At 41.8% G+C, this 25,899-nt stretch overlaps 1 protein-coding gene across 16 annotated transcripts in view; it reads left to right on the forward strand.

Moving 5' to 3' along the window:
- The window catches only part of LOC129714874 (microtubule-associated protein 4-like), a 251,694-nt gene that overhangs the window by 163,738 nt on the left and 62,057 nt on the right, over positions 1-25,899 (forward strand). For 12 of the 16 annotated variants that reach the window (XM_055664734.1, XM_055664735.1, XM_055664726.1 and 9 more), the window contains 2 exons: positions 122-235; positions 6,127-8,646. In XM_055664734.1, coding sequence (XP_055520709.1) covers positions 122-235; positions 6,127-8,646 — 2,634 coding nt within the window. The remainder of the gene's footprint in view (positions 1-121; positions 236-6,126; positions 8,647-25,899) is intronic. The other 4 variants (XM_055664736.1, XM_055664737.1, XM_055664732.1 and 1 more) reach the window with 1 other exon arrangement.

The raw sequence follows: 25,899 nt of genomic DNA on the forward strand, positions 1-25,899 counted from the left end.
TATATACTTTTAAGTACTAATGTTAAATTGCTAGTTGATTAGGGTTTTTCATTTATGTATAATCATGTGAACAGAGATGGTTTGCAAAGATTTGTTTTGTAAATCTCTACCTTGTTTGTAGTTACAGACCTTGAAGGAAATCTGCAAGTAAAGCAATTAGAACAAGACTTGGAAAGGGTTGAATTGCCACTGACTCCATCTCAACAGCGCATGGAGTCAGCACAGGAAACAGAAGGTACGGAATGAAATTTAATCTGCAGTATTAGACATCTTTGTTTTAAGAACTTTTGCCCATTATGATTCATATGATGAGTTATACATATCACCAAGGCCTTGGTTCAATCCCATGTTAATGCTGAGTTAAGTGTAACCAACTGGAATAACAGTCAAAGTTGCAGTTGATCTCTGCATCCCTTCAGGAGGAGTGTGGTAGTGAGGCAAAGGGTGGAGAGGAATTATCAACCTATCCCCCTGTTCTCTGATTTTTGTCTTCTTTGCAAGAAAATGCACTCTGGGTTTGGATGTGACTGCTATATTATTCATCTGGATTTTGTCTAAAGACTCCGACTTGATTCATCACGAGTGCACCATCATCCTGAGAACTTAGGAAGGAGTGTTTACCTTCAAAAGAAGGAACAAGATATTATCTTGTTTGTTACGGTCATGGTTATGTAGAGGTGCTGCACAAAAGTTAAAGAAAATTGTCTCAAGGGGGAGCAGCCCCAAATTGAATTGGTGCATTTCCATTTGGTTTACTTTGTATGTATTGGTCTTTTCCCAATTTAGTTGCAGGAGTTACTTTCATTGTTATGTTATGATATAATAATTGCAATGATACAATTTCAGTAACTCTGGTCAGGAGATCAAATGCTACCATGACAATTTGTGAGATTACATTTTAGATCTGGTTTGCCATCAAAAAAATGTTTTTATCAAAGTGTCAGATGATTGTGACAATTCAACGCCTTTGCTAGTTTCACTTAAGAACCAAAACAGTTAACCCTTCATTCTGGTCTGCATGTGACTGCAGACACGCAGAAGGTGATTGATTGCTCCAATTTGTTTTCCAGGGAATTAAAAGTGACCTTGGCATTCCATGTCCCACCATTCATTGTGCAGGTTTCTCCTTAGCTGAGTCAGAGCTGCATTAATACTTTTGCTGTGGTTTTTTTGGGAAAAAAAATCATAGAACAAATCTGTTTGACCTGAATTTGGGTTTAACTTTGCCTTGCAGTCATTACGTAGTGAAGGTTGTTTTTTTGGAGTATTTCATAACGGGTTCAATTGTCAAATGTGCCAGTATTAAGCTATGCAGACAGGGCTGTTCCTCTGTGTTTCCTGAGCTTGCTAATGTCAAGGTCAGGGTAGGGATGTTTATTTTCATAGGGAGAGGGCAGGCACAGTGCGCTCCATAATGTTTGAGACAAAGACCCATCATTTATTTATTTGCCTTTGTACTCCACAATTTGAGATTTGCAATATAAAAAAGTCACATGTGGTTAAAGTGCACATTGTCAGATTTTAATAAAGGCCATTTTTATACATTTTGGTTTTACCATGTAGAAATTACAGCAATGTTTATACATAGTCCCCCCATTTCAGGGCACCATATTGTTTGGGACAAAGCAATGTCATGTAAATGAAAGTAGTCATGTTTAGTATTTTGTTGCATATCCTTTGCTTGCAATGACTGCTTGAAGTCTGCGATTCATGGACATCACCAGTTGCTGGGTGTCTTCTCTGGTGATGCTCTGCCAGGCATGTATTGCAGCCATCTTTAGCCTATGCTTGTTTTTGGGGCTAGTCCCCTTCAGTTTTCTCTTCAGCATATAAAAGGCATGCTCAATTGGGTTCAGATCGGGTGATTGACTTGGCCACTCAAGAATTGACCATTTTTTAGCTTTGAAAAACTCCTTTGTTGCTTTAGCAGTATGTTTGGGACCATTGTCTTGCTGTAGAATGAACCGCCGGCTAATGAGTTTTGAGGCATTTGTTTGAACTTGAACAGATAGGATGTGTCTATACACTTCAGAATTCATTACGCTACTACCATCAGCAGTTGTATCATCAATGAAGATAAGTGAGCCAGTACCTTCAGCAGCCATACATGCCCAGGCCATAACACCCCCACCACCGTGTTTCACAGATGAGGTGGTATGCTTTGGATCTTGGGCAGTTCCTTCTCTCCTCCATATGTTGCTCTTGCCATCACTCTGATATGTTAATCTTCGTCTCATCTGTCCACAAGAACTTTTTCCAGAACTGTGGTTGCTCTTTTAAGTACTTCTTGGCAAACTGTAACCTGGCCATCCTATTTTTGCGGCTAACCAGTGGTTTGCATCCTGCAGTGTAGCCTCTGTATTTCTGTTCATGAAGCCTTCTGTGGACAGTGCTCATTGACAAATCCACACCTGACTCCTGAAGAGTGTTTCTGATCTGTCGGACAGGTGTTTGGGGATTTTTCTTTATTATAGAGAGAATTCTTCTGTCATCAGCTGTGGAGGTCTTCCTTGGCCTGCCAGTCCCTTTGTGATTAGTAAGCTCACCAGTGCTCTCTTCTTCTTAATGAAGTTCCAAAAGGTTGATTTTGGTAAGCCTAAGATTTGTCTGATGTCTCTAACAGTTTTATTCTTGTTTCTCAGTCTCATAATGGCTTCTTTGACTTTCATTGGCACAACTTTGGTCCTTATGGTGATAAACAGCAATAAAAGTTTCCAAAGGTGATGGAAAGACTGGAGGAAAGACTAGGTGCTGAGAGCTCTCTTATACCTGCATTAAGGAGGCAATTAAATACACCTGAGCAATTACAAATGCCTGTGAAGCTATGTGTCCCAAACATTATGGTGCCCTGAAATGGGGGGGACTATGTATAAACACAGCTGTAAATTCTACATGGTGAAACCAAAATGTTTAAAAATGGCCTTTATTAAAATCTGACAATGTGCACTTTAACCACATGTGATTTTTTTCCATTACAAATCTCAAATTGTGGAGTACAGAGGCAAATAAATAAATGATGGGTCTTTGTCCCAAACATTATGGAGGGCAGTCTATATAGATCTGATGATGACGGATGGCACCTACTCCAGATACAAGTGAACATGGGAAGAGTACCGGAAAATTGTGTGTGTAGGATGATCTGCAGCAGAACTTAAGCTTTCAGGCAATAATGAGAGCGTTGCTAGGTGGAGGATAGGGAGTGAGGATAAAGAGGGTTTTCACTTGTGGTTTAGTAACATGGTGTTACGTGCCGTGCCAAAGAATGGTAGTGGAAAGATGAGTGTTATTGAGGAGTGACCCTCATTCATTTTGGATTTAATGTGTGACCGAATTCTATGGATTGCTCGGCTGTTTCAAAGTAAACAGCTCGCAGCTTTCAATATCTTGTCACACCTTTCTTTATTTGCTTGGTGTTAATGGGGGTGCAGAGGCAAGGAGCTCATGTCAAGGACAATTTGTTTTCTATCCATTGACAAAAAGAAACATTATTTTTATCTGGTTATAAAATTGGAGGAAGTGGGAAAGTGGGCTTAGCGCCGGATTTTAAGTTTTTGTCTCGCCTGCCCCTCCTTTCCTTGAATGGTTTGTAGGTTTGGAGCATCCTGTTATGATGCTCAGCTGTGGAAAAAAAATGGAATGCTGCTCCATTGAAGGGGACCAATAAACAAAACGTTAAATTGTTCCAGCCTGCACCGCCATTCATTGTGATCATGGCTGATCGTCCCCAATCAATAACCCGTGCCTGCCTTCTCCCCATATCCCTTGATTCCACTAGCCCCTAGATCTCTATCTTAACTCTCTTAAATCCACCAGTGACTTGGCCTCCACTGCCCTCTATGGCAGGGAATTCCACAAATCCACAACGATCTGTTTTTTCTCACCTCAGCCTTAAATGACCCCTTTATTCTAAGACTGTGGCCCCTGGTTCTGGACTCGCCCCAACATTGGGAACATTTTTCCTGCATCTAGCTTGTCCAGTCCTTTTATAATTTTATATGTTTCTATAAGATATCCCCTCATCCTAAACTCCAGTGAAATATGATTATTCATTGATAATTCCATTAAGATTTTTTATTTCAGGAATATGAATGGAATTAAACATATCTGCGCACAACAAAACATAAACAGTGTTGCAACAAGGGTTGATAAGTGATACACCCATACCATTTTAGTGTTAGCAAGGATCATCAAAAGAGAGCAACTACTGTCCCTTTTATATGGGAAGTGTCTCATATCCACTATAGCTGGGCAACTAGAACTACGCACAATGCTCCAAATTGGCCTCGCAGTGCCCAAACTGTACAGTTGCAGCAATATAATGTTCCAGTTCCTGTACTCAATGCCCTGACCAGTGAAGGCAAGCATGCAAAATGCCTTCACCACCCGATCCATCCATATTGCCGCTATCAGGGAACTATGTCTCTGTACTCCTAGGTCTCTCTGTTCTCCATGGCCCTACCATTTAGTGTGCGAGTCCAACCCTGGTTTAATTTAGCAAAGTGCAACACAAAGTTGAGGAAAGAACTATAACAGCATTTAAAAGATATTTGGATAGGTGCATGGACAGGAAACATTTACAGGTGTATATATATGGGATATTATGGTCAGTATGGACAAGTTGGGCCAAAGGGATTTTATCCGTGCTGTACAACTCTATGACCTCGCACTTGTCAGAGTTAAATTCCATCTGCAGATCCTTAACACAATTCATCCTGACCCTGTTGCAATCTTTAGATGACCACCTTCACTGTCCACTATACCATCAATTTTACAGACGTTCTCAAGCTTACTGACTATGTAAACAACATTGTCATCCAAATCATTAATGCAGATGACAAACAACAGTGGAACTGACCAGCACTGATCCTTGCCTGACGCCACGAGTCACAGCTTCCAATATGAATAACAACTCTACCACTGCCTCTGACTCCTTTCATCAAACCAAGTTTAGCCAGCCCACTTATTCCCATGTGATCAAACCTTCCAGACTGCCCAACCATGCAGGATCTTGACAAAGGCCTTGCTAATTATTATTGTTTAGATTCATTGCTGCCATTAATAGAATATGTATATGCAAGCTGTATTGGGAGATGAGAACGAGATTATATTGATAAAATCTAGGTAAGTTGGACACATCTCATTATCCATTTGACCAACAGGGTATTGTTTTCGCATTTCTTCAAGCGATACAGCATGGAAACAGGCCCTTCAGCCCAACTCATCCATTGCGACCAGGGTTTATAGCTGACAAGTCCCATCTGCCTGTGTTTAGCCCATATCCCCTAAACATTTCCTATTCATGTACCTCTAAATGTCTTATAAATATCACTATTAGACCTGCATTGACAGATTCCTCTGGCAGCTCATTCCATATACCCAGCACTCTCTGGGTGGAGAAATTCCCTGCAGATCTTTTGAAAAATGTTCCCTGCTCACCTTAAACCTACACCCTCTAGTTCTGGACTCCTCTAACCTAGAAAACAGACCGTGACTATTCACCTTCTCTATGCCTCATGATTCTGTATACCACAATAAATTCACCCTTCAGCCTCTTATATAGTCCAAGGATAAAGGCCCAAACTACCCAGCCCCTCCTCATAACTCATGCCCTCGAGTCATGGTTAAATCCTGGTGAATCTTTTCTGCACCCTTTCCAGCTTAATTAAATCCCTTTGAAGAGTAAAAAAAAAGTTATTTCGCAGTTGATAATCATAGATTAAAAACTGCATTTGGTATTTCTTTTGTGACCAAACTAATCAAATGTGGGGATCTGTTGCAGTAGTACATATCCTTATCTTCAGCAGGTGTCAGAAGCACAAACTCTAGTTTCTCAATATTCCAGCTCACTTTTGACTTCAATAACTGGGCGATGGAACCATCATGATGAAATCTGTGTTAAAGTGTATGGTGGTGATTGAACTTGGGCCTTACTAGTATTGCTTAATGTTGTAGAAATCAGTGCTTCTTTCTTCTGTGTTTTAAAGAGTTACCAGAATGTTGCATATTGAACACTGGTGCCACAATTGTGGAAGTATACAGCATAGGAGAGCAAAAGAATTGCTGAAAATATGTGTATCTAGAGTTGACAATGATGTTGTATTTAGCTGCTATTTTTCCCTTGTGTAGAAGAACTTGGTATACCATTGACCAGCATGACTCAAGTTGAAACATCTTTCTACTCTGTAGACTGCAGCAACCCAGCTCTGAGCAGTGCTGCCATAATTGACCATCACTTTCTGTCAAAGATGATGACAACAGAGGTCACTGTTGATGCTCAAGTGCCAGCCCCAACAAACATCATGCTGAACGCCCAGCAACAGGAGAACTTTGGCCATGGCACTGAAACTCCTGTCTTCACAGATCCATTCCCACCCTCCTGCAGAAACATTGATACTCCGACGGGACTTACCAGCACCACCTCAAGCACCGTTATACCAGTTACTGAAGCTTCACCTTTGGAACCTGCCAAGTCTGCAGATGAAGTAAGAGAAATCGCCCAAGCCAAAGAATCCCAAGTAGTCAAAGTGGCGGTGGAGAAGAAGAAGAAAAAGAAAAAGCGTTCCCATCCCAAGGCATCTCAACCCGTAGTAGATGTGCCATCTAAAGCTAAAGATGTTCATCGAATTATTTCTGATCAGCGGCTAGAAGAGCTGCCCTCCGGAGGGATACAAGAGCACAAAGAAATGGTTGTTAACACTGAGAAGTCATGTAAGGAGATGCCAGGGATGAAGGTAAAAGCGCAACCGGCGGATAACGTGCCAAGTGCTTGGATAGCAGGATATGCCGGAGAAAAAATGGCTTCAGTCCCTTTGCCGAATACTAAAACCTCTTCCGAGTGGCCTCAGTCAGCAGGAAGAGAGAGCCAAAGAGTAGAGGTAGCTTTGTCAAAGAGCGCATCGCAGGTGAAGTCAATTTCAGAAGTGGAATGGACTGAGCACCCTTTGGATTCCTGGAGCAGGGAGATTAGCTCCCCTAAATTTCTCCAAAAGTGTGAAGTAGAAGAGGTGCTACAGCCTTCTTCAGAAAAATGCAGCGATGAAACTGCTTCCTGCAAGTCTCAGGAAAAGTCTGAGATGGACAGATTAGCACTGACTTCGCTGGAACTTGGGGATGTAGAACATGCTCCCCCTGAGTCAAGGAAAGCGCCTGAACTGAAGGAGATGGAAGTGCCTATCCTTGAACAAGTAGATCCAAAAACTGTTCCCTCCGAGACAAAGCAAACACCTGAAGTGGGTGAAATAGTCCAGACTCCCCTGGAAAACACAAGTAGGGAAATGACTGCCCCTGAGCTGCAGAAAGTGGAAGAAGTTGCACAGACCAACTCGCAACTTGAAGGTGTAGAAAATGCTTCCCAGGAGTTGCTGCTATCATCTGAGGTAAAAGAAATAGCAGAAACCCTTACTGAAAATCTAGATAGAGAAACAACTTCTCTTGAATGGAAGGAAGTGCCTGAGGTAGCAAAGGAGATAGCAAATCCTTGCTTAGAAAACATTGTTAAACAAAGTACTCCTTCTCTCCCCGAGTGCATGTCTGAGGTGAAGGAGATGATTGAGAACTCTGTTAGTGGAAAAGTTACTCCCCCTGAATCAACTGAAACATCTGAAGTGAACAGGACAGCAGAGATGCCTCTGCATCAAACGCGTGGAGAAATAGGTAGCCTTGACTCCCAGCAAATGCCTGTGGTGGATATGTCAGAGATGGTTATAGAAAATGTAGATACTTCCCTTGAATCAAATACGTTGCCTGAGGTGAAGGATGCAGATGGAAATTCTCTAGAACTAGTTGCTAGACAAACTATTCCCCAACAGTCAGAGGAAACATCAGTAGAGACAAAGTTAGCAGAAAGCCCTTCACACTGTATGGGTAGAGAGGCAGATACCCTTGAACTAGCGCAACAGCCGGAGGTAAAGGAGGTAGAAAAGAGCCCTCTGCAGCATGGGAATGAAATGGGCGCACTTGAGTTCGAGCAATCGACTGAGGTGAAGGAGATAGAGCATCCACTGACAAAAGAACCAGAGATCCGTGAGTCACATCAAACATTGGAGGTAACGGAGGTGATAGAACATATGAATGCAGAAACAACTCTCCCTGATTTACAGCATAGTACTGAAGAGAAGTTCGCTCTGGATGAACCTAGTGAATTTACACCCACTGAAACGCAGCAGAAAACTGAGGTGAAAGAGCCTACCCAGAGTCCACTAGAATGTCCGAGCAGTGAGACTACTGCTCCAAAGTTACAGCAACCTTCTGAGGAGCTTGAGAAGGTGGAGGCTCCTCTGGAATGTCAAACTGAAGTCAGAGCCTCGGAGGGCACCGGCCACGTTGCTCCCCAATCACTGAAGCACGAAGCACCAAAACAGCTGGATGACAACGAGGAGAAAGGTCCAAAGTCACCTTTGAGAAAAGGAGGTGCAAAACCTCTCCAAAAGCGAGGCCCTACCAAAGGTATTTCACAGAAGGAGATTGGTGTGAAAATGACCTCTGAGCAGCACAGGGCCTTGAAGGCCCCGGTGCACCCGAAGGTCACGAAGGCACCGAATCAACGAGTGGGAGTTGGTGATGATCCTCTGGAACCAAAGGAGATTGGAAATGTATGTGCACAGGCTGATCAGGGGCATCTGGATAAAGGTCCTCGTCCAGATGAAGGTGTGTTCCAAGAGCACTTTTCCTCTCCACCTTCCCTCTCCCCCACTCCTCTCCCCAGCTTCAACTTACAAAATCTTGCCATCGGAATTTCAAACTGACTGTAATGGCACAGCATGATATCTGCCTTTGGTTTACTAAAGCACCCGTCGTTTTGCATGCACTACTTCTCTTGAACTTGAAACTAATCCATTGCTTACTAACCCTAAGGATTCTGTGGATTGAAATTAGCAACTCGTGTTTACTGGGCATCTTTATAACCTTCAGCATGGCAGTTGAGTGGTTTAAAAATAATCTTGATAGCATTTATTTTATCCTGTTGAATTCACATTTACATTGTTTTGAGGGGAGTAGCAGAAGAGAAGAATAATAACGGTAAGTGCCTAAATATCTAACTAGATATTATATACTTACATGGTCAATCCTGGAATTTGTTTCACTTTCCCAAATGAAAAATGATTTGTTTTGGAACATCTTTGTTGTCTAAATAATGCAAGGAACCCGACCTGATACATATTCATGAATTTCTAAAGTTGCACATATGAGTACATTAATACCTAGGCCATGGACTGTGGTGGGAAATACAAGACAATTAAGTTATTTACAGATAACGCAAATAAAATGTCTTACTAAAATTGTCCTATGTCCGTAAAGGCAATCGGGGAGGATGATGATGAAGCATTATTTGGGCTTTACCTATGTCATCTAAAAACAGTTTCCATCAGCAGATGGGTCCACTTTTTAAACAAAATCAGTGTGAAATTTAGACTAACTACATTGGTTCAGCAATTTATTTCTATCCGCCATGTGAAACTGAGCAGTTAGCAATATTGAAGTATCTAATCAAATGCGCAACAAATCGATGGGAAGGATTAGAAGACATTTGGAATGGTTGAAGTTGGGAATTATTTAAGGTAAAATCGAATGAAATGTTTAAATGGGGCTTTTAGGATAAGGTGGTGGAAAGGAGAATAGATTTGAGGGCCTGTCCCACTTGGGCGTCATTTGCGCATCATTTATACGACATCCTAAAAATTGGTTGGCGTGTCGTGACGCGTGCGTGGTGAGGCTTGGTAGCGAATGCAGTGACGTGTGGCGCCCAAGGATTTTGTGAGGCTCAAACTCCTTGCGCACCACCTGCGTGATGTATCTCTTGCGCACGCTGACGTACTGATGCCGGACGCTGACGTACTGACGGCGTGGTGACGCATGGTTACGCACGGTGACGCACGAACGTTGCCTATGCTCATTTATTATGTGTCACCGTCGTCTGTACACCGTCGGCGTGCCATTTGCGCGTCATGTGAGCGCCGCACCACGTGACCACCCGGGTATAAAGCGCGCGTAGTTTTGAAAAATGTTCGCCATAGTATCTTTGATTTTCACTGGGAAAATCCCTGCCACGGAGATTGGACTAAGTACGAACGACATCGCAAATGGCTCCCAAAAGAAGCAGGGCTCTCAAGAGCACCTGGCGCGCAACTGTCGTACTGCTAGACGATTTTCCCGCAACAGTCGTCGCGTAAATGAAATTACGCGCAAATGACGCCCAAGTGGGACAGGCATTTTAGTTTTCGAATGGTCCAGCAAGTAACTGATAGGCATGATAATTTGAAGTTGGTCTGGTTTACTTTGTCTGATTCATTGTTGACATCAGGAGTAATGAGAAACCAGGTGCAATCTTCATCAGTCACGAGTGAAACGTAAACAGTTTAATTTGTGTGGATTAAAGCAACTTGGACCAATTTAGTTGTCAGCTTTAACTGATATATCGTTTTTGGATTCATCAAGCTCCAGCAATCTGCAAACATTTAAAAACAATAAAAACAGATTGAATTTATCAAAAGTGAAATCTTCTGTGAAGATATGTATTCTTAAGTACATTTTCATAGGCCTTTAACTTTTCAAATATTTGGTTGACTCAGTCACTTTCCTCTCTTAGTTAATCTTCAGGATAAAATGCTGTATCTGTATAATGCAAATTCCACTTGATCCATGGGGGAATGACTAATCAGATTGTAGTCAAATCTCCAGTCATGATATTTGTCACGGACATCTTGTTATATCCATATTAGTATATAAGTTGAGAGTTTAATAGATCTTGTAGATTAAGTTTTTTTTTTTGCTGAATACATCCCATTTTCCCCATATCATTTTAAAGGCTCTGTATTTGACATTAGCGTTCAAAATGCTGGTTTTCCTGAATAATAGTAGAGATAATAGGCTGTATGGCCTCTTCCTGGCCTTGACTTTCTCTTGTCATAAACTTTGTTAGAGAAATTGAAATACCAAAGATTATACCTCAATTGAAATACCAAAGATTACACCCCATTTATTGATGGAGCCTTTTAAAAGAGAATTTGGTTTAAGACTGCAGTGTCCAGGCTGAAAAGATAGAGGGCATATCGTTAAGGCGACAAGGGGAAGGTCTAAAGGAGCTGTGCGGGGCAAGTTATTTTGCACAGAGAGTGGTGAGTGCCTGTAACACACTGCCAGTTTCATTGTTCGAGGCAGATACAATAGTGGCGTTTAAGATGCTTCTAGATAGGTACATGGATGTGCAGGGGATGGAAGGATATTAATCAGATAGAAATATAAAAAATAGGTGCAGGAGTAGGCCAATCAGGCCTTCAAGCCAGCACCGCCATTCAATATGATCATGGCTGATCATCCTAAATCAGTACCCCGTTCCTGCTTTCTCCACTTATCCCTTGTTTCAGTTCGCCCCATGAGGTATATCCAACTCTCTAATGAAAACATCTTGAGAACATTTTGAAAACTCTCTTGAGAACATGGATAGGTGACGTTTCGGGTCGGGACCCGTCTTCTGATTGAAGAAGGGTCCTGACCCAAAACGTCACCTATCCATGCTCTCTAGAGATGCTGCCAGACCCGCTGAGTTTTACTCCAGCGTTTTGTGTGTCTATCTCCGCATGTTATCCTGGCATGTAGCCAAAGTAATTCACGTATATGCTCCTCATCGTATGACCTGTTTACTCTCCTAACTGAGACCCACATCAAACGCACACGATGTACAAGAAGGTAGAGGATATTAGTTTAACCTGGCATCGTGTTCAACATAGATGTTATGGGCTGCAGGACCTGTGCGGTACTGTTTTATGCTCTAAGTGTAATGCTGTAAAATACAAGCAAATGGGCAACTTCTTATCATTTTGAACGTTATTCTGCTTATTAGTTTCAGTTGCTGGGCTCTCTCTATTGAAAGGTAGGAGTTAAGGGGAATGGTGTGCATCAGTAGCTTTATATTTAAATGGATGGGGATCAATGTAAATATTGACCTTTCTGAGATACCCATTGCACCAATGGAATCATAAAATAATGCTGGGCAGAAGGAGCCAATTGTTCCCATGTCAATTTAAAAAAAATAATTACCCAAATTATTCTGAAGATAGACACAAAAAGCTGGAGTAACTCAGCAGGTCAGACAGTATCTCTGGAGAAAAGGAATAGGTGGAATAGACTTGAAAAGGGAATAGACCTGAAGAAGGGACAAGACCCAAAACATCACTTATTCCTTTTCTTCGGAGATGCTGGCTGACCCGCTGAGTCACTCCAGCTTTTTGTATCTAACTTTGGTTTAAACCAGTGTTTGCAGTTCCTTTCTAAAAAAAAAAAAATCCTGTTTCCCTGTTCTTTCAAAACACTCCTGCACATTCTTCCTATCTAATTGTGTAATTTAGTTTTTTTTTTAACAAGGTCATTGCTGAACTTTATATTCCCCATCAAAAGCGCTGTTGTCATATAATTTGCTCAGAAAAAAAGTCTCTACATTTCTCCCTCCATCCCACAATACCAATTCTTTTGACAATCATCTTACATGGTAGACAAAAGTGCTGGAAAAACTGAGCAGGTGCGGCAGCATCTATGGATCGAAGGAAATAGGCAACGTTTCGGGCCGAAACCCTTGGGTTTTGGCCCGAAACGTTGCCTATTTCCTTTGCTCCATAGATGTTGCCGCAACCGCTGAATTTCTCCAGCACTTTTGTCTACCTTCGATTTTCAATCTGCAGTTCCATCTTGAACACTCATCTTACATGTATGTCCTCTGCTTACTGGCCTTTTAATAAATAGGTCTACAATTTATCTTGCAATCTTATTAAAACCCTGAACTTTCGGCAGCCCCTTAACACACCTGGGGTAAACATTTGATTTACCCAAATGATTCTCAGAAAATGGCAGGCCTAGAGAAGCTGTGTAATTTCTAAAATTATTTAACTGATCATTTCATGAGAGCACGTGCTTCTGAAATCTGTTACCATCTTTACAGTTACCAATATTTCCAATAAGATAAACTTTGAAAGCTTGTCTTATAAAGTATGTGCTGTGACTTGGTTTGAATCCTCATGTCTGTAGCATATCTTCAGTCTCATAAAGAGCCTGTTGGCAGTAATTTTTGCCTTTGGTCTTGTGGCCAATTTTGCAAGCATATTACCACCGCCCTTTTAATCTTACATTTTCAAACCTCACTGCATGTAATGACAAATTTGGAGTTCACATTTGCTCCCTAATTGCGAACATGCTCTCTCTAACACTCCACCAGTGGTCTTGTACTACTATCATGCCCTGGGAGTTTTCTTTTATGGTTAGAAAATTATAAGTTTTAATGAGTTTTACAAAGAAAATGATTTTTGTTCTCAGTTATTAGATATATGTTATTAGATATATAGAAATCACAGGAAATAGAATGCAAAATGACAGACAGAAATCTGCTGGTTTCAAAAATAAAAGTTTGAACAGTATCTGAAGTATAAGGAAATGATTTGCTGGAACAGTTATTTTGGTTCTAGGTTGTTTTTCTGCTAAGTTCAGTGACATCAGCTTTTTTCTCTTCCCAACGTGATTCACCACATTTCGTGCCATCCACGGTGTTCTGAATGCTAAGTGGCTCTGTTTACTGTTCAAGTAGCAAATGAGCAGATGTATCACTGTTTGCCGATCATGGTCAGACTCTCATTGTCTATCTGTAACTTTGTAATTTTGTTCGTCAGAATTGTACTCTTGTAAACTTGAAAATACTTCTATTCCAAAATGCAGGGAGTAGGTGGCTGAAACATATTTTATACAAAATAATGACCATTTGGACTCATTATCGCTGCCACACAGTGGAGCATCGGTAGAGTTGCTGCTTTACAGCGCCAACCGACCTGGGTTCGATCCTGACCACGGGTGCTGTCTGTACGGAGTTTGCCCGTTTTTCCTGTGACCGTGTGGGTTTTGTCTGGATGTTCCGGTTTCCTCCCACATTCCAAAGACGTGCAGGATCTTGTAAATTGTCTCTAGAGTGGAGGATAGAACTAGTGTATGGAGTGATTGTTGGTTGGCGCGGACTCGGTGGGTTGAAGAGGCCTGGTTCTACGCTGTATCTCTAAACTAAACTAAATATAATTCTGCATAATCTGGAATTGCTTACCCCCAAACATTTTGGTCCACTTCTGTGCTGACATATCAAGAAAAAAATGCCTGGTTATTAAGACATAACATTGTACACTAATATAAATTTAAAAATAGGACCTGACACATATATACCGCCTTCATGAACTTACATTATGAGAGAGAGTTATTGTTGGAATGTGGAGAAATCTTGTCAGTTCATACCTGTCTTGCTTCCTGTTTTTTTAGGTCAATCTACTGGAGTTGTGTAAAGATTTTATGCTCAAAAATGTCATACAGACATGTCTGTTATTCTGAAATGAAAATAATATATTTTGCCTATTTCTAATTGTTCTTGAGAGGGTGGTGGCAAAATGCCCTGAAATAGAAATGACCCCAAAGGAGTGGCGGGTTCATTTTTCAAAAACAGGCGAGCAGGTATCTCGATTTTTCCATCACATAAAGTTGCCTCATCCATGTGCTGCAAAAACAAGAAGAATAAGAAAAAAAATTTGTACTATATCTACCTTATTTTGCACAGATTTCACGAGAGCAAATTTTCTTGCTTATCTCACAACTTAGGGCGGTGATATGCATATTCTGTAAGGGCAAATGTCCATAACCCGCACAGTCCTAACATGGGAGACATTTGATAAAGATGGGTTTGTAGAACTGTTGTGATGTTTCAATATTTAGAACTGCAACTGTGAAGGTTTGGTGATATATTTACAAGTTAGGATAGAAGGTCACTTGGAAGGGAACAAGAGAATGATTCTGTTCCCATGCACCTTTTAAGAAGAGGTAGTAAGGTTGACAAGTGTAGTTGAAACATTGAGTCATTGGCTCATACAGCGTGGAAACAGGCTGATCAACCAAATTTACCCATGCTGACCAACTTGCCCTATCTGCACTAGTCTAACCAGCCTGCTTTTGGCCCAGATCCCACTAAACCTATCCTACCTGTTCAAATGTTTTTTAAGCAGTGTGATTGTACCTGCCCCAACTACCTCCTCTAACAGCTCATTCCATATAACTACCACCCTTTGTGTGTAAAAAAAAAAAAAAAAAAAAAAAAAAAAAAATGCCCCTCAGGTTCCTATTAAATCTTTTCCCCCTCACTTTTAAACCTGTATCCTCTGGGTTTTGATTCCCCTACTCTGGGTAAAAGACTGTGTATTTACCCCAACCTCAGCATGTTGCCTTTTATTAATGAGGCTGCTGTATCTATATGCCTGTGTTGGAGGGAGTGCATATTTAGGTGGAAAACATGGTGCTTTGTTAAGGATGAAACAGTGTTTAAGATGTCAGGATTTGGATTGTAAAAGAATGAACGAGACATTTAATGTACTTGATGTGTTAAAAGGCTTTGTCAGCGAGATTGTTACTAAGCTGACAGTCTCTGGTGAAGGTACTTAATTATGGGGGTTATGTCTCGAAGTATAGAACTGTGTTGCACGGAGGCAAGTGAATGCCATCACTATGGCAACATCTCATCACGCAAGTGAGTGAATTCAGATTTTTTTTTAAAGAAAATGCATTTAAACTGAATGAGTGATGGTTTTGGGGTTTGATAAAAGTAACAGTTTTATGTATCAGCAAAAATTACAGCACTTCATCTAATCGTTTGATGGAAAAAGATGTAGCTCCCATATGAAATAATTCATTTTTATCATCTTTGTGTCTCTGGCCCTTATAAAAACATGATTTGGATTTTTTTCCCTGCAAGCTTACAAATAGGAGGATCAGTTAGTACAGATAGGAGGATCCATTTCATTCATAAAATTAAAAAATAATTAAAATTCATCTTTGTAGTTGAGGTTAAGGTTATTTCTTTCACAATCCAAATTTCTTTCATTTTGTGAATCAATCAAGGAAAGACGGTCAAAGTTCCCCTGCTATTGTCTTCCTTCCCTTAAGAACAAAGTACTTGAAAATATAAATATCAGGTACTGCCCTTTGCTTTGTGTTTGCCCGCACTCACTCAGTGCAGAGGTAGAGGGCCGATATTGCTGCCTCTCCACACCTTCAAGTCAAGCAGCACAGTCTCATCAATAAATAGGTCACAGTCTCATCAATAAATAGGTGGTGGCACAATGGTGAAAGTACTGGACGAGTCCAGTACCAGAGGTCTCGACCAACAACCAGGGACCCAAATTCAAGTCTGCCATGGCATCTGAATTTAATTTCAATCTGGACTTTAAAAAATATCACTTGTCTGAGGAAGGACTGCAAACACGGGATTCTCGTTAGAAGACCATCTGGTTCACCAGTGTCCTCCCCAGGGGAAAAAAATCTGCCATCTTTATCGAGTCTGGCTTGCATATGGCAGCAGATCTTAACCTGATACTTGACTTTGAAATGATCTAGCATTCATCCTGTTGAGAGTCAATTAGGGATAGGAAACAAATAGCCATTTTTTTCCTACACCCTTTCCTGCCATGTATCTCTTACCCAGTTTACTTTGCTTCATTCTGGGCTAAAAAGCCAAAGACTTCCAGTCGATCATCATAGTCAAGAGTGTTTAATTGTCAGAAGTACCTACAATGGAGCAATGAAATTCTTACTTGCAGCATCATGACAGGCTCGTAATCACAGTACATGTGATAAGATATAATAAAGAAAAATAAATCAATAAATTAATAGTCCCAATACTAGTGTAAGAAAGGCCAAAGTCAATAGACAATAGGTGCAGGACTAGGCCATTCGGCCCTTCGAGCCAGCACTGCCATTCAATGTGATAATGGCTGATCATCCACAATCAGTACCCCGTTCCTGCCTTCTCCCCATATCCCCTGACTCCACTATCTTTAAGGGTCCTATCTAGCTCTCTCTTGAAAGTATCCAGAGAACCTGCCTCCACCGCCCTCTGAGGCAGAGAATTCCACAGACTCACAACTCTCTGTGTGAAAAAGTGTTTCCTCGTCTCCGTTCTAAATGACTTATCCCTTATTCTTAAACTGTGGTCCCTGGTTCTGGTATCCCCCAACATCGGGAACATGTTTCGAGCCTGTAGCGTGTCCAAACCCTTAATAATCTTATATTTTTCAATAGGATTGCCTCTCATCCTTCTAAACTCCAGAGTGTACAAGCCCAGCTGCTCCATTCTCTCAGCATATGACAGTCCCGCCATCCCGGGAATTAACCTTGTAAACCTACGCTGCACTCCCTCAATAGCAAGAATGTCCTTCCTCAAATTAGGGGACTAAAACTGCACACAATACTCCAGGTGTGGCCTCACTAGGGCCCTGTACAACTGCAGGAAGACCTCTTTGCTCCTATACTCAACTCCTCTCGTTATGAAGGCCAACATGCCATTTGCTTTCTTCGTCCTTAGTGCAACGAAAGTAAGTCCACAGTTTTTTTTTTGTATTTTGTAGTTTTAAAGAGCCTGGTGGTAGTTGGAAGCAGCTATGTTTGAACCTGGTGGTCATAGTTTTCAGACTCCTATATCTTAACAATGGTAGGAGTGAAATGAGAGATGGCCAGGGTGGTGTGTGTCTTTAAGGCAGCATGGCTGGATTCCTGTCTCACTCCAGGGCCATCTCACTTGGTTGCCATTAAGGAATTACTGCACAGTCGGAAGCAAAAATGAAATTAAGTCATAAGGAGGTAAGCCTTTGGAATTCTTTATCCATGAGAGTTATGGAGCCATGGTCATTGTATTCTTTCAAAATGACGATCAATATATTTGAGATATGGGATAATGCTTGAAAATGGCACTGAGATGGATCATCCATGATCGTAATGAACTACAGAACTGGCTCGAAGGGATGGATAGCCTACTTTTGCTCTTTTTTTCTCATGCTCAGCTCATTAATTAGCACTGTCCGGGCAATATCTTCAGAAATGGATACATCAATCAACTTGTATTCATTACCAGAAGTTTGTACAAAAGTTTTTTTTTACAATTAGGATTTTGAATCCCTACACTAGAAACTAGCCAGCTCTGTAATGATTGCAGCATCTTTCCTCAACTTACATGTGGAAACTATATAGGGAGGTTTCACGGCAGTCGGGTCACGACCCAAGACCCGTACTGTTGCTACGCTACTCCAATTGGAGTACAGGCGATAATCTGCAGGTAAGTACTTACCATTGTTTCCAGCGTAGCGGGCCCGTTAAAACCCGCCAAAATTGTCAATTTTTGCGCTGTAAATAATTATGGAAATCGGGATAAGCGTGAGAGACTTCAGCCTACTTCGGAATTCCAAAAGTGAGGAGAAATGACGATAGATAGAAGCGAGAGCTGAAGGGACAACAACAGCCAAAGTGCTTGGCGAACATTGGCCGTTTGCTCACTGCATTTCATCAACAGTAAGGCATTATTTGTGTTTTTTCTTGATTCCTTTGGCATCTAAAAAGTTTCAGAAGTGATAAATCTGGCTGCAAAATTTTAAAATCGCCCATGGTTCTCAAGTGGGTTTTTACATACAAAAAGAAAACGCCTCTGAAGCAAAATTTTACAGCCAGATTTATCACTTCTGAGACTTTTAGATACCAAAGGAATCAAGAAAAAACACAAATAATTCCTTACTGTTGATGAAATGCAGTGAGCAAACACGAATTCCCAATATTTTCAATTTCTATATCTGCACGGCCAATGTTCGCCAAGCACTTTAGCTGTTGTTGTCCCTTCAGCTCTCGCTTCTCTTTACCTTCATTTCGCTTCACTTTTGGAATTCTGAAGTTGGGTACATGTCTCTCACGCTTACCCCGATTTCCACAATTTTTGACAGCGCAAAAATTCAACATTTTGGCGGTTTTTAACAGGTAGGAAAGTATGCGTTTCGTGTATTAACAACATATACCGGAAGCTGCGATGTCCTCCAGATGGATTGAGCGGCTCCGTGCGTCAAGCCCTATGACCCAGTGACCTTACGTGCAACCTCCCATAGTGTGGTCGGATTGGGAAGGGAGCGCATTGCTTTGTTACTGTTAGATAGATCAATGGAACCAAGCAAGCACAAGACACCAAGGGAGTAGATGGGGAAGGAGTGTCGTAGGTGGAGATGTGGTGCATCACAGTTACAAAGGTGTCACTGATTTTTTTGGACTGTTTCATTTCAGCAATGGATCTGAAATTTGATTGGTGAGAAAATAGCAGGAAGTTGCAAAAAAGTAAACATGCATTTAAATTGACATGGAATATGGACCTATGTTGTAATCTCATTTACTTCTCATTCTTTACAAAAAAGTAGAAATATCTTGGAATACTTACTTGCCTGTGGACTCCCGTGTTACTTTATCTGTAACATTGATGGTTCTTCCTGTTGTACCTTTTCAAATGAAGTACCTTATAAGATCTGATCGAATGCTAAAAAGTAGCAGGTTTAATTAGGTAAGATCCCTGTTTATACACTGTCTTGTACTTCAATATAATAGGATACAATAATACAATATAATATAGGATAGGTCAATCCTACAATATAATATGGTAGACGCAAAATACTGGAGTAACTTATCCGATCATGCAGCATCTCTGGGAGAAAATGGATAGATGATGTTTCAGGTTGGGACCCTTCTTCAGACTGATTGTGGTTGGGAGGGGGGAGAGAGATATTGGAAGCAAGAAAAAAATTCAGGACAAATTGGGCCGGCGATAGGTTACCTCAGGCAAGGAGCTTCACTGATAGGCCAATTGTTGGCTAAAGATATGATCCCAGGAGGAATACATGAATGGGAAGAGGAGGCAGAAGAGTGCAGATGTTGTAATCTGGAGCAAATAAGCAATCTGCTGGAGGAAAGCAGTGGGTCAGGCAGCATCTGATGAGGCAAAGGGATGTTTGATATTTCGGGTCCAAACCCTGCATTATATTTATTGGCTATTACCATCTTTGGGAAATGTTTCCTCGTGCATTGTGTTCAGAGGAGGACTGTGCCATTTATTGGTTGTTAACATCTTTGGGGACAACACTTCAAGCTCTCTGTCACACCCGGTCGTCTTGAACCCAGCTGACTCTGTGTCACGCTGGATACAACAAGACGTCCAGCCCTTTGTACCCATATGACCCACAGCCTTCCCATCTTTTGTGCTGATGTCATCTGTTGTTTTCCTGCCAACCCACTGACAACGTTCGTGTGATGCTGTCACTGCCCCAAAGAGTTTGTTCTTGGGTATTAGGCCCAGAGTAAAACTGTCTCACAAATCCCATCCAAAAGTGTTAGTGGACGCATTAGGCTTTTTAGATGTCATATTGCATAGAACAGGCCCTTCGCTAACCAACATGCCCAATGTGCCTGTGTTTGGTCTATATCCCTCTAAACCTTTTGTACTTGTACCACAAGATTCAATTTAATTGTCACATGTACCAATTAAGGTACAGTGAAATTTGAGTCCAAATGTTTCTTAAATTTGACGCTATTACCAGCCCCTCCTCCGGCAGCTCGTTCGTAGATGTCCAGTGCATACCACAATTTAGCTCCCTTTTTCTACGGTATCATTTTATTTCTCTGATCAGTGTCCACTGGGAGTTCAGTATCATTAGTCTTCAGAAACATTTCCACTCATTTCACTCACAGGGTGAATGGCTGAGACAGTTTTTACTTTCCAAGCTCTTATTATTATATCAATTATATCGCCGGCCTTTTGTTGCCACGGGGTCTTTATGCTAGAACACCCTGCCCAGCCACATTCTGTGAGTAGGGTTTAGTTTAGTCCAGTTTAGAGATACAGCGCGGAAACAGGAACTTCGGCCCACCGAGTCCGCACCGACCAGCGATTCCCGCATATAAACACTATCTACACACATAAGGGACAATTTTCACTTATACTAAGCCAATTAACCTACAAAGCTGTACATCCTTGGAGTGTGGGTGGAAATCAAAGATCTCGGAGAAAACCCATACAGTCATGGGGAGAACATACAAACTCCGTACAGACAGGACCTGTAGTCGGAGATCAAACCTGAGCCCCTGGCCCTGCAAGCACTGTAAGGCAGCAACTATACTGCTGTACCACCTATACTTGGTAAGAAAGACTACAGCAGTTCACAAAGCAAGCATACCACCACCTCATTAGAGAAGGGAAATATGTCCAGATCCTGAAAAAAGTCATTTAAAAAACAATTGATTCTAAAGTCTTTTGGGACACTCTTCAATCAATTCTGCTATAAAGCGCTAAATTCTTATTTTCCAACCTTAATTCTGTGCCTTCTTGACATTGCCCTCATATGTCTAAATATGCTAACTTCAATTTCTATGCCTGGCATTGAATTGAAGACACTTGACTGCTTACGTAAAAGGCTCGAGTGCATTTGAATGCATAATAGTTCTGTTGTGGGGTTAGCAAAGCAGAGGATGTACCCTGAAATGCATCATTGTCAATTGCTAATCAGATGGTTTGAATCCTGGCAATAGAAAATTGGCCAAGAAAAAGACTTGGGGAGGAAATGACCAGACAACATTTCAAGTCGAGACCCTTTTTCAGGCTGATTGTAGTAAGGGGTGAAATCTGGAAAAGCAAGGTGGGGCAAAGTAGGATAAAGTCTGGCACCTCCCTTCTCTAGAATTCTCTCCCCCCCCCCACACTATAATCAGTCTGAAGAAGGATCCCCACCAAAAATGTCGTTTGTCCATTTCCTCTACAGAAGTTGCCTGACTCGTTGAGTTCCTCCGGCATTTTGCGTCGTGCTGCAGGTTTAGATTGACCTGATATCGTCCAAGTTTGTTTCAGTTTGAGTAAAATATTAGTGCATAAGTATAGTTTGAGTGTGGCCAATATATTTATTGAAAAGGTTCACAGAACCCTTAAAACAAATTAAATATGATACGATCGTACTTCATTTATCCCAGGAGGGAAATCGGTCTGCCAACAGTCATAAAACACCACAAATTACAAGGAACATGGAATTAAAGTGATGAGTGGAATGCCCAGGATATGGGATGTGCAAAGATTGGGGAGGAGGGGGAGGGGGGGGGGGGGGGGGGGGGTTAGTCAGTCTACCCCACAGCAGATGGGGGAGGCTTGTACAGTTTGATAGCCAAAGAGAAAAAAGATCTGTGGCGATCTGTGCTGTATCTCGGTGGAACCAGTCTGTTGCTGAAGGTGCTCCTCAGATTGACCAGTGTGTCACGGAGGGGGGTGAGCTGCATTGTCCAAGACGCTCCGCAGTTTGAGGAGCATCCTCCCCTCCAATGAATTCAACTCCACCCCCAGAACGGAGCCGGCCTTCCTGATGAGCTTGTTAATTCTGTTGGCGTCGGCGAGCTTCGCCCTGCTGCCCCACCACATACCAGCGATGAAGACGGCACTGGCCACCACAGATTGATAGAACATCTGCAGCATCTTACTGCAGACGTTGAAAGAGCGGAGCCTCCTCTGAAAGTACAGACGGCTCTGTCCCTTCTTATACAGTGCCTCAGTGTTCCTGGACCAGTCCATATTACTATCCAGGTAAACTCCAAGGTACTCGTACTCCTTGGTAAACTGCACATCCACACCCTTAATGGGGACAGGGGGCAGGGGTGTTCCACTTCTCCTAAAGTCCTCCACTAACTACTTAGTCTTGTCGGTGTTGAGCTGTAGGTGATTCAGCTTCCCTCCCCTCACTAATGCAGCTCACAATTGCAGAGTCAAGCGAAAACCTCTGCAGATAGCAGGAAGCAGGAGTCCGAGTTGTATCTAAAATCCAAGGTGTAGATGTCGAACAGGAAGGGAGAGAGGACTGTCCCCTGTGGGGCCCCTGTGTTGCTCACTACCATACCCGAGACACAATTCTGTAGCCTGACATACTGTGGTCATTCAGGCAGGTAGTTGGTGATCAATGGAGCATCCACCTGCATCTTCATCAGTTTGCTCCAGGCGGGATGTTGTTAAAAGCACTGGAGAAGTCAAAAAACATGACTCTCACAATGCTTCCCGGCTTATCCAGGTGAGCATAGGAACGATGGAGCAGGTGGATAATGACGTCTTCTACCGTTGTTTGGTAAACGAACTGCAGGGGGTCTAGGTAGGGTTTAAATGGGTCGCAGGTGAGTGAGCACCACCCACTCCAGGGACTTCATGTTGTGTGAGGTCAGCGCCACCAGTCTGTAGTCATTGGAGGAGAAGGGATGTCCTCTTTGGTACAGGAACCAGGCAGGATGTCTTCCACATCACAGGAATGATACTGCATCACAATACTCCAGGCTCAGGTTAAAGATCTGCTGGAGTACTCCGTACAAGTGGCTGGCACACACCTTGAGTACCCTACACCATCGGGACCGAGTCTGCTCAGCTTCCTCACCTGCTCAGACTTGATGATCTTGAGGCAATAAAGTAAGGTGCAAATTCATAGTTGCCGGATAGTCAGGGCAGGAAATTTATAAAGGTTGTCGGAAGGGGCAGCACAGTGGCTCAAGGGGCAGCACAGTGGCACACGGGGCAGCACAATGATGCAGCAGTAGAGATGCTGCCTTACAGTGCTAGGGACCCGGGTTTGATCCTGACTACGGATGCTCTCTGTACGGAGTTTGTACATTCTCCCTGTGACCACGTGGGTTTACTCTGGGTGCTCTGATTTTTTTTCCCACACTCCAAAGATATGCAGGCTTGTAGGTTAATTGGCTTTGGTAAAAACTGTTGCTAGTGTGTAGGATGATCGTGGTCGGCGCGGACTCAGTGGGCTGAAGGGCCTGTTATGTTGCCACGCTGTATCTCTAAACTCAACTATTAGGTTGTTCGGAAAGATGGGGAAAATAGTGAAGGAGGAGCAGCCTTGGAAATGTAAGAATAAAACAACTTCAGTAATGAGAGAAGGTGTAAAAATGAGTTAAATTGATTGGGGGGGGGGGAGAATTTATGGTTATTAAAAATAATGAATCAGTGGAAATTGTGTAGACACAGTTGTGGCAGCAGCATTAATGCAGAAATCAAACATACGACTTGAATGCATGCAAATACTTTCATTTCATGTGGACTGAGGCACATAGATTAGCTCAAGCAAGAAAGATACACATTTGGAATGTAGCGTTTGAGAGAAATACATTCAAGATTTGGGTCAGGTTGCCTTCCATGCCAAAGGACAGAGTTCAAGTACGCAAATTGGTTGATGGACAGTTCTGGTAATATTGTTAATTGATAAACAACAAAAATCTTTGGAGGTGTCCAAAAATGAGTTGATTTGATCTGAATCTGTCAAAACAAAACAAAAAAATCCTTAATGAGAACAGTAAGAGGCAACATTAAAATCCACCAGCAATTCACAAAAAGATCCAGCAGCTGCACGATATATAAAGAACAGTTTAAAAAAAACAAATAAATGTTGATGTGAAAAGTGCTTTTGCAAAGGATATTAGAATAGTCTTAAAATGTTCAAATTATATTAGAGAAAAAGCATAGTGGGACATAACACACTCCATATGATATTGTTCATGAACATTTTTTTCATGTTTAATTATTGGGGAATCAAGAACACGAGAGACTTGTTGAAGTGAATGTAAACAATATAATCACATCAAAGTCCCAACCCTGTTTTTAAAGGAATGACTTAAGAAAATCATCATCTTTGCAATCTTCTATATTCTCTCACTATTTCTGTATTGGAAAATTATGCATATTGCTCTGCCATTTAAGAAAGAGGCAAGGAAAACTAAGGAGTTGTGGACAGATTAGCTTCATGTCAAACCAAGTCACTTTTATTTCTATAGCACATTCAAAAAACAACTCTCGTTGACCAAAGTGTTTTACATTGATGGAGGTACTAAAGTTATACAACATTGGTTCATAGATTAAGTACATACATACATACATACATACATACATACATACATACATACATACATACATACATACATACATACATATAGCCCTCCCTCAGAGGACGTCAAGAAATACTTGTGTGGTGGGAAATATATTTTTTAATTTGAAGATGGAGTTGTCAGAAAGACTCGGCATGAGCGTATGAAGGGTAATCATGCCTGATGATGTGAAAATACCTTTTGAAGAGGTGGCTGAACTGGCAGAAAGGGGATTCCTCAGTGATGCATGGACTATTGGGCAATGAGAAAAGTTCTTCCTGAGAGCCTGTTAGCACATGGAATAGAAAATTACCAACCCGGTTAAAAAATTAGCAGAGGGGAGAGGACAGAGCAAGGATTCTGGAGTGATTTACTCAGTTGCTATTCTTCTGGCTGGTTTACTTGGCCAGTCCATCATTCTGAAGAAGTGTCCCGACCCAAAATATCCTCTATATGTGTTCTCGAGGGATGCTGCCTGACCTGCTGAGCTACTCCAGCATTTGTGCGTCTTTCCTTAGGTAAACCAGCATTCTTACTTCCTTGTCTACACTGTGAGGTATAAAGTTGAGAAGGTCAAGATTCTAGTTGCAAAAGAAGGTACATAGGCCCAGGAATTGAGTCGGTGTGAGTTTTTGGAGGGGATAATTCTGCTGTAGTTGATGATACCGGCCCAAGTACTTCTCCATATTATGCAGTGATGTATCTACAGAAATAGGAAATACTAGGAATACTCAGCTAGTCAAGCCTCATTTGTGGGACGAGAAACAGAATCAAAGTTTCTGGTTTGTCCAATCTGAAACTCTGACCTAACTTCTCCTCCCACACATAGGCCTGACCTGCTGAGTGTTTCCAGCTTTTTGTGTTTGGGTTTTAGATTGGCTTAGGATTCTCAGGAGTGAGTAGGAATGTTGCACTTTTTCAAGGATTCTTTTGAGTATTTCCTTGAGTTGATTACGCTGCCCAGCTAGTTATCTCTTGCCATGGCAGAGCTTGGAATAGGGTGTATGTTTTTGGAATTTGGTTACATGTTGGATGAGCAGGTGATATGGCCTATTTGAAACTTTACTTTAGACTCTAGAGATGCACCGTTAAACCAGGTTCTTCGGCCCACCGAGTCTGTACCGGCCAGTGAGCACCGCCATACACCAG

This window comes from Leucoraja erinacea, chromosome 43, assembly GCF_028641065.1.
Source record: "Leucoraja erinacea ecotype New England chromosome 43, Leri_hhj_1, whole genome shotgun sequence".
NCBI lineage: Eukaryota > Metazoa > Chordata > Chondrichthyes > Rajiformes > Rajidae > Leucoraja > Leucoraja erinaceus.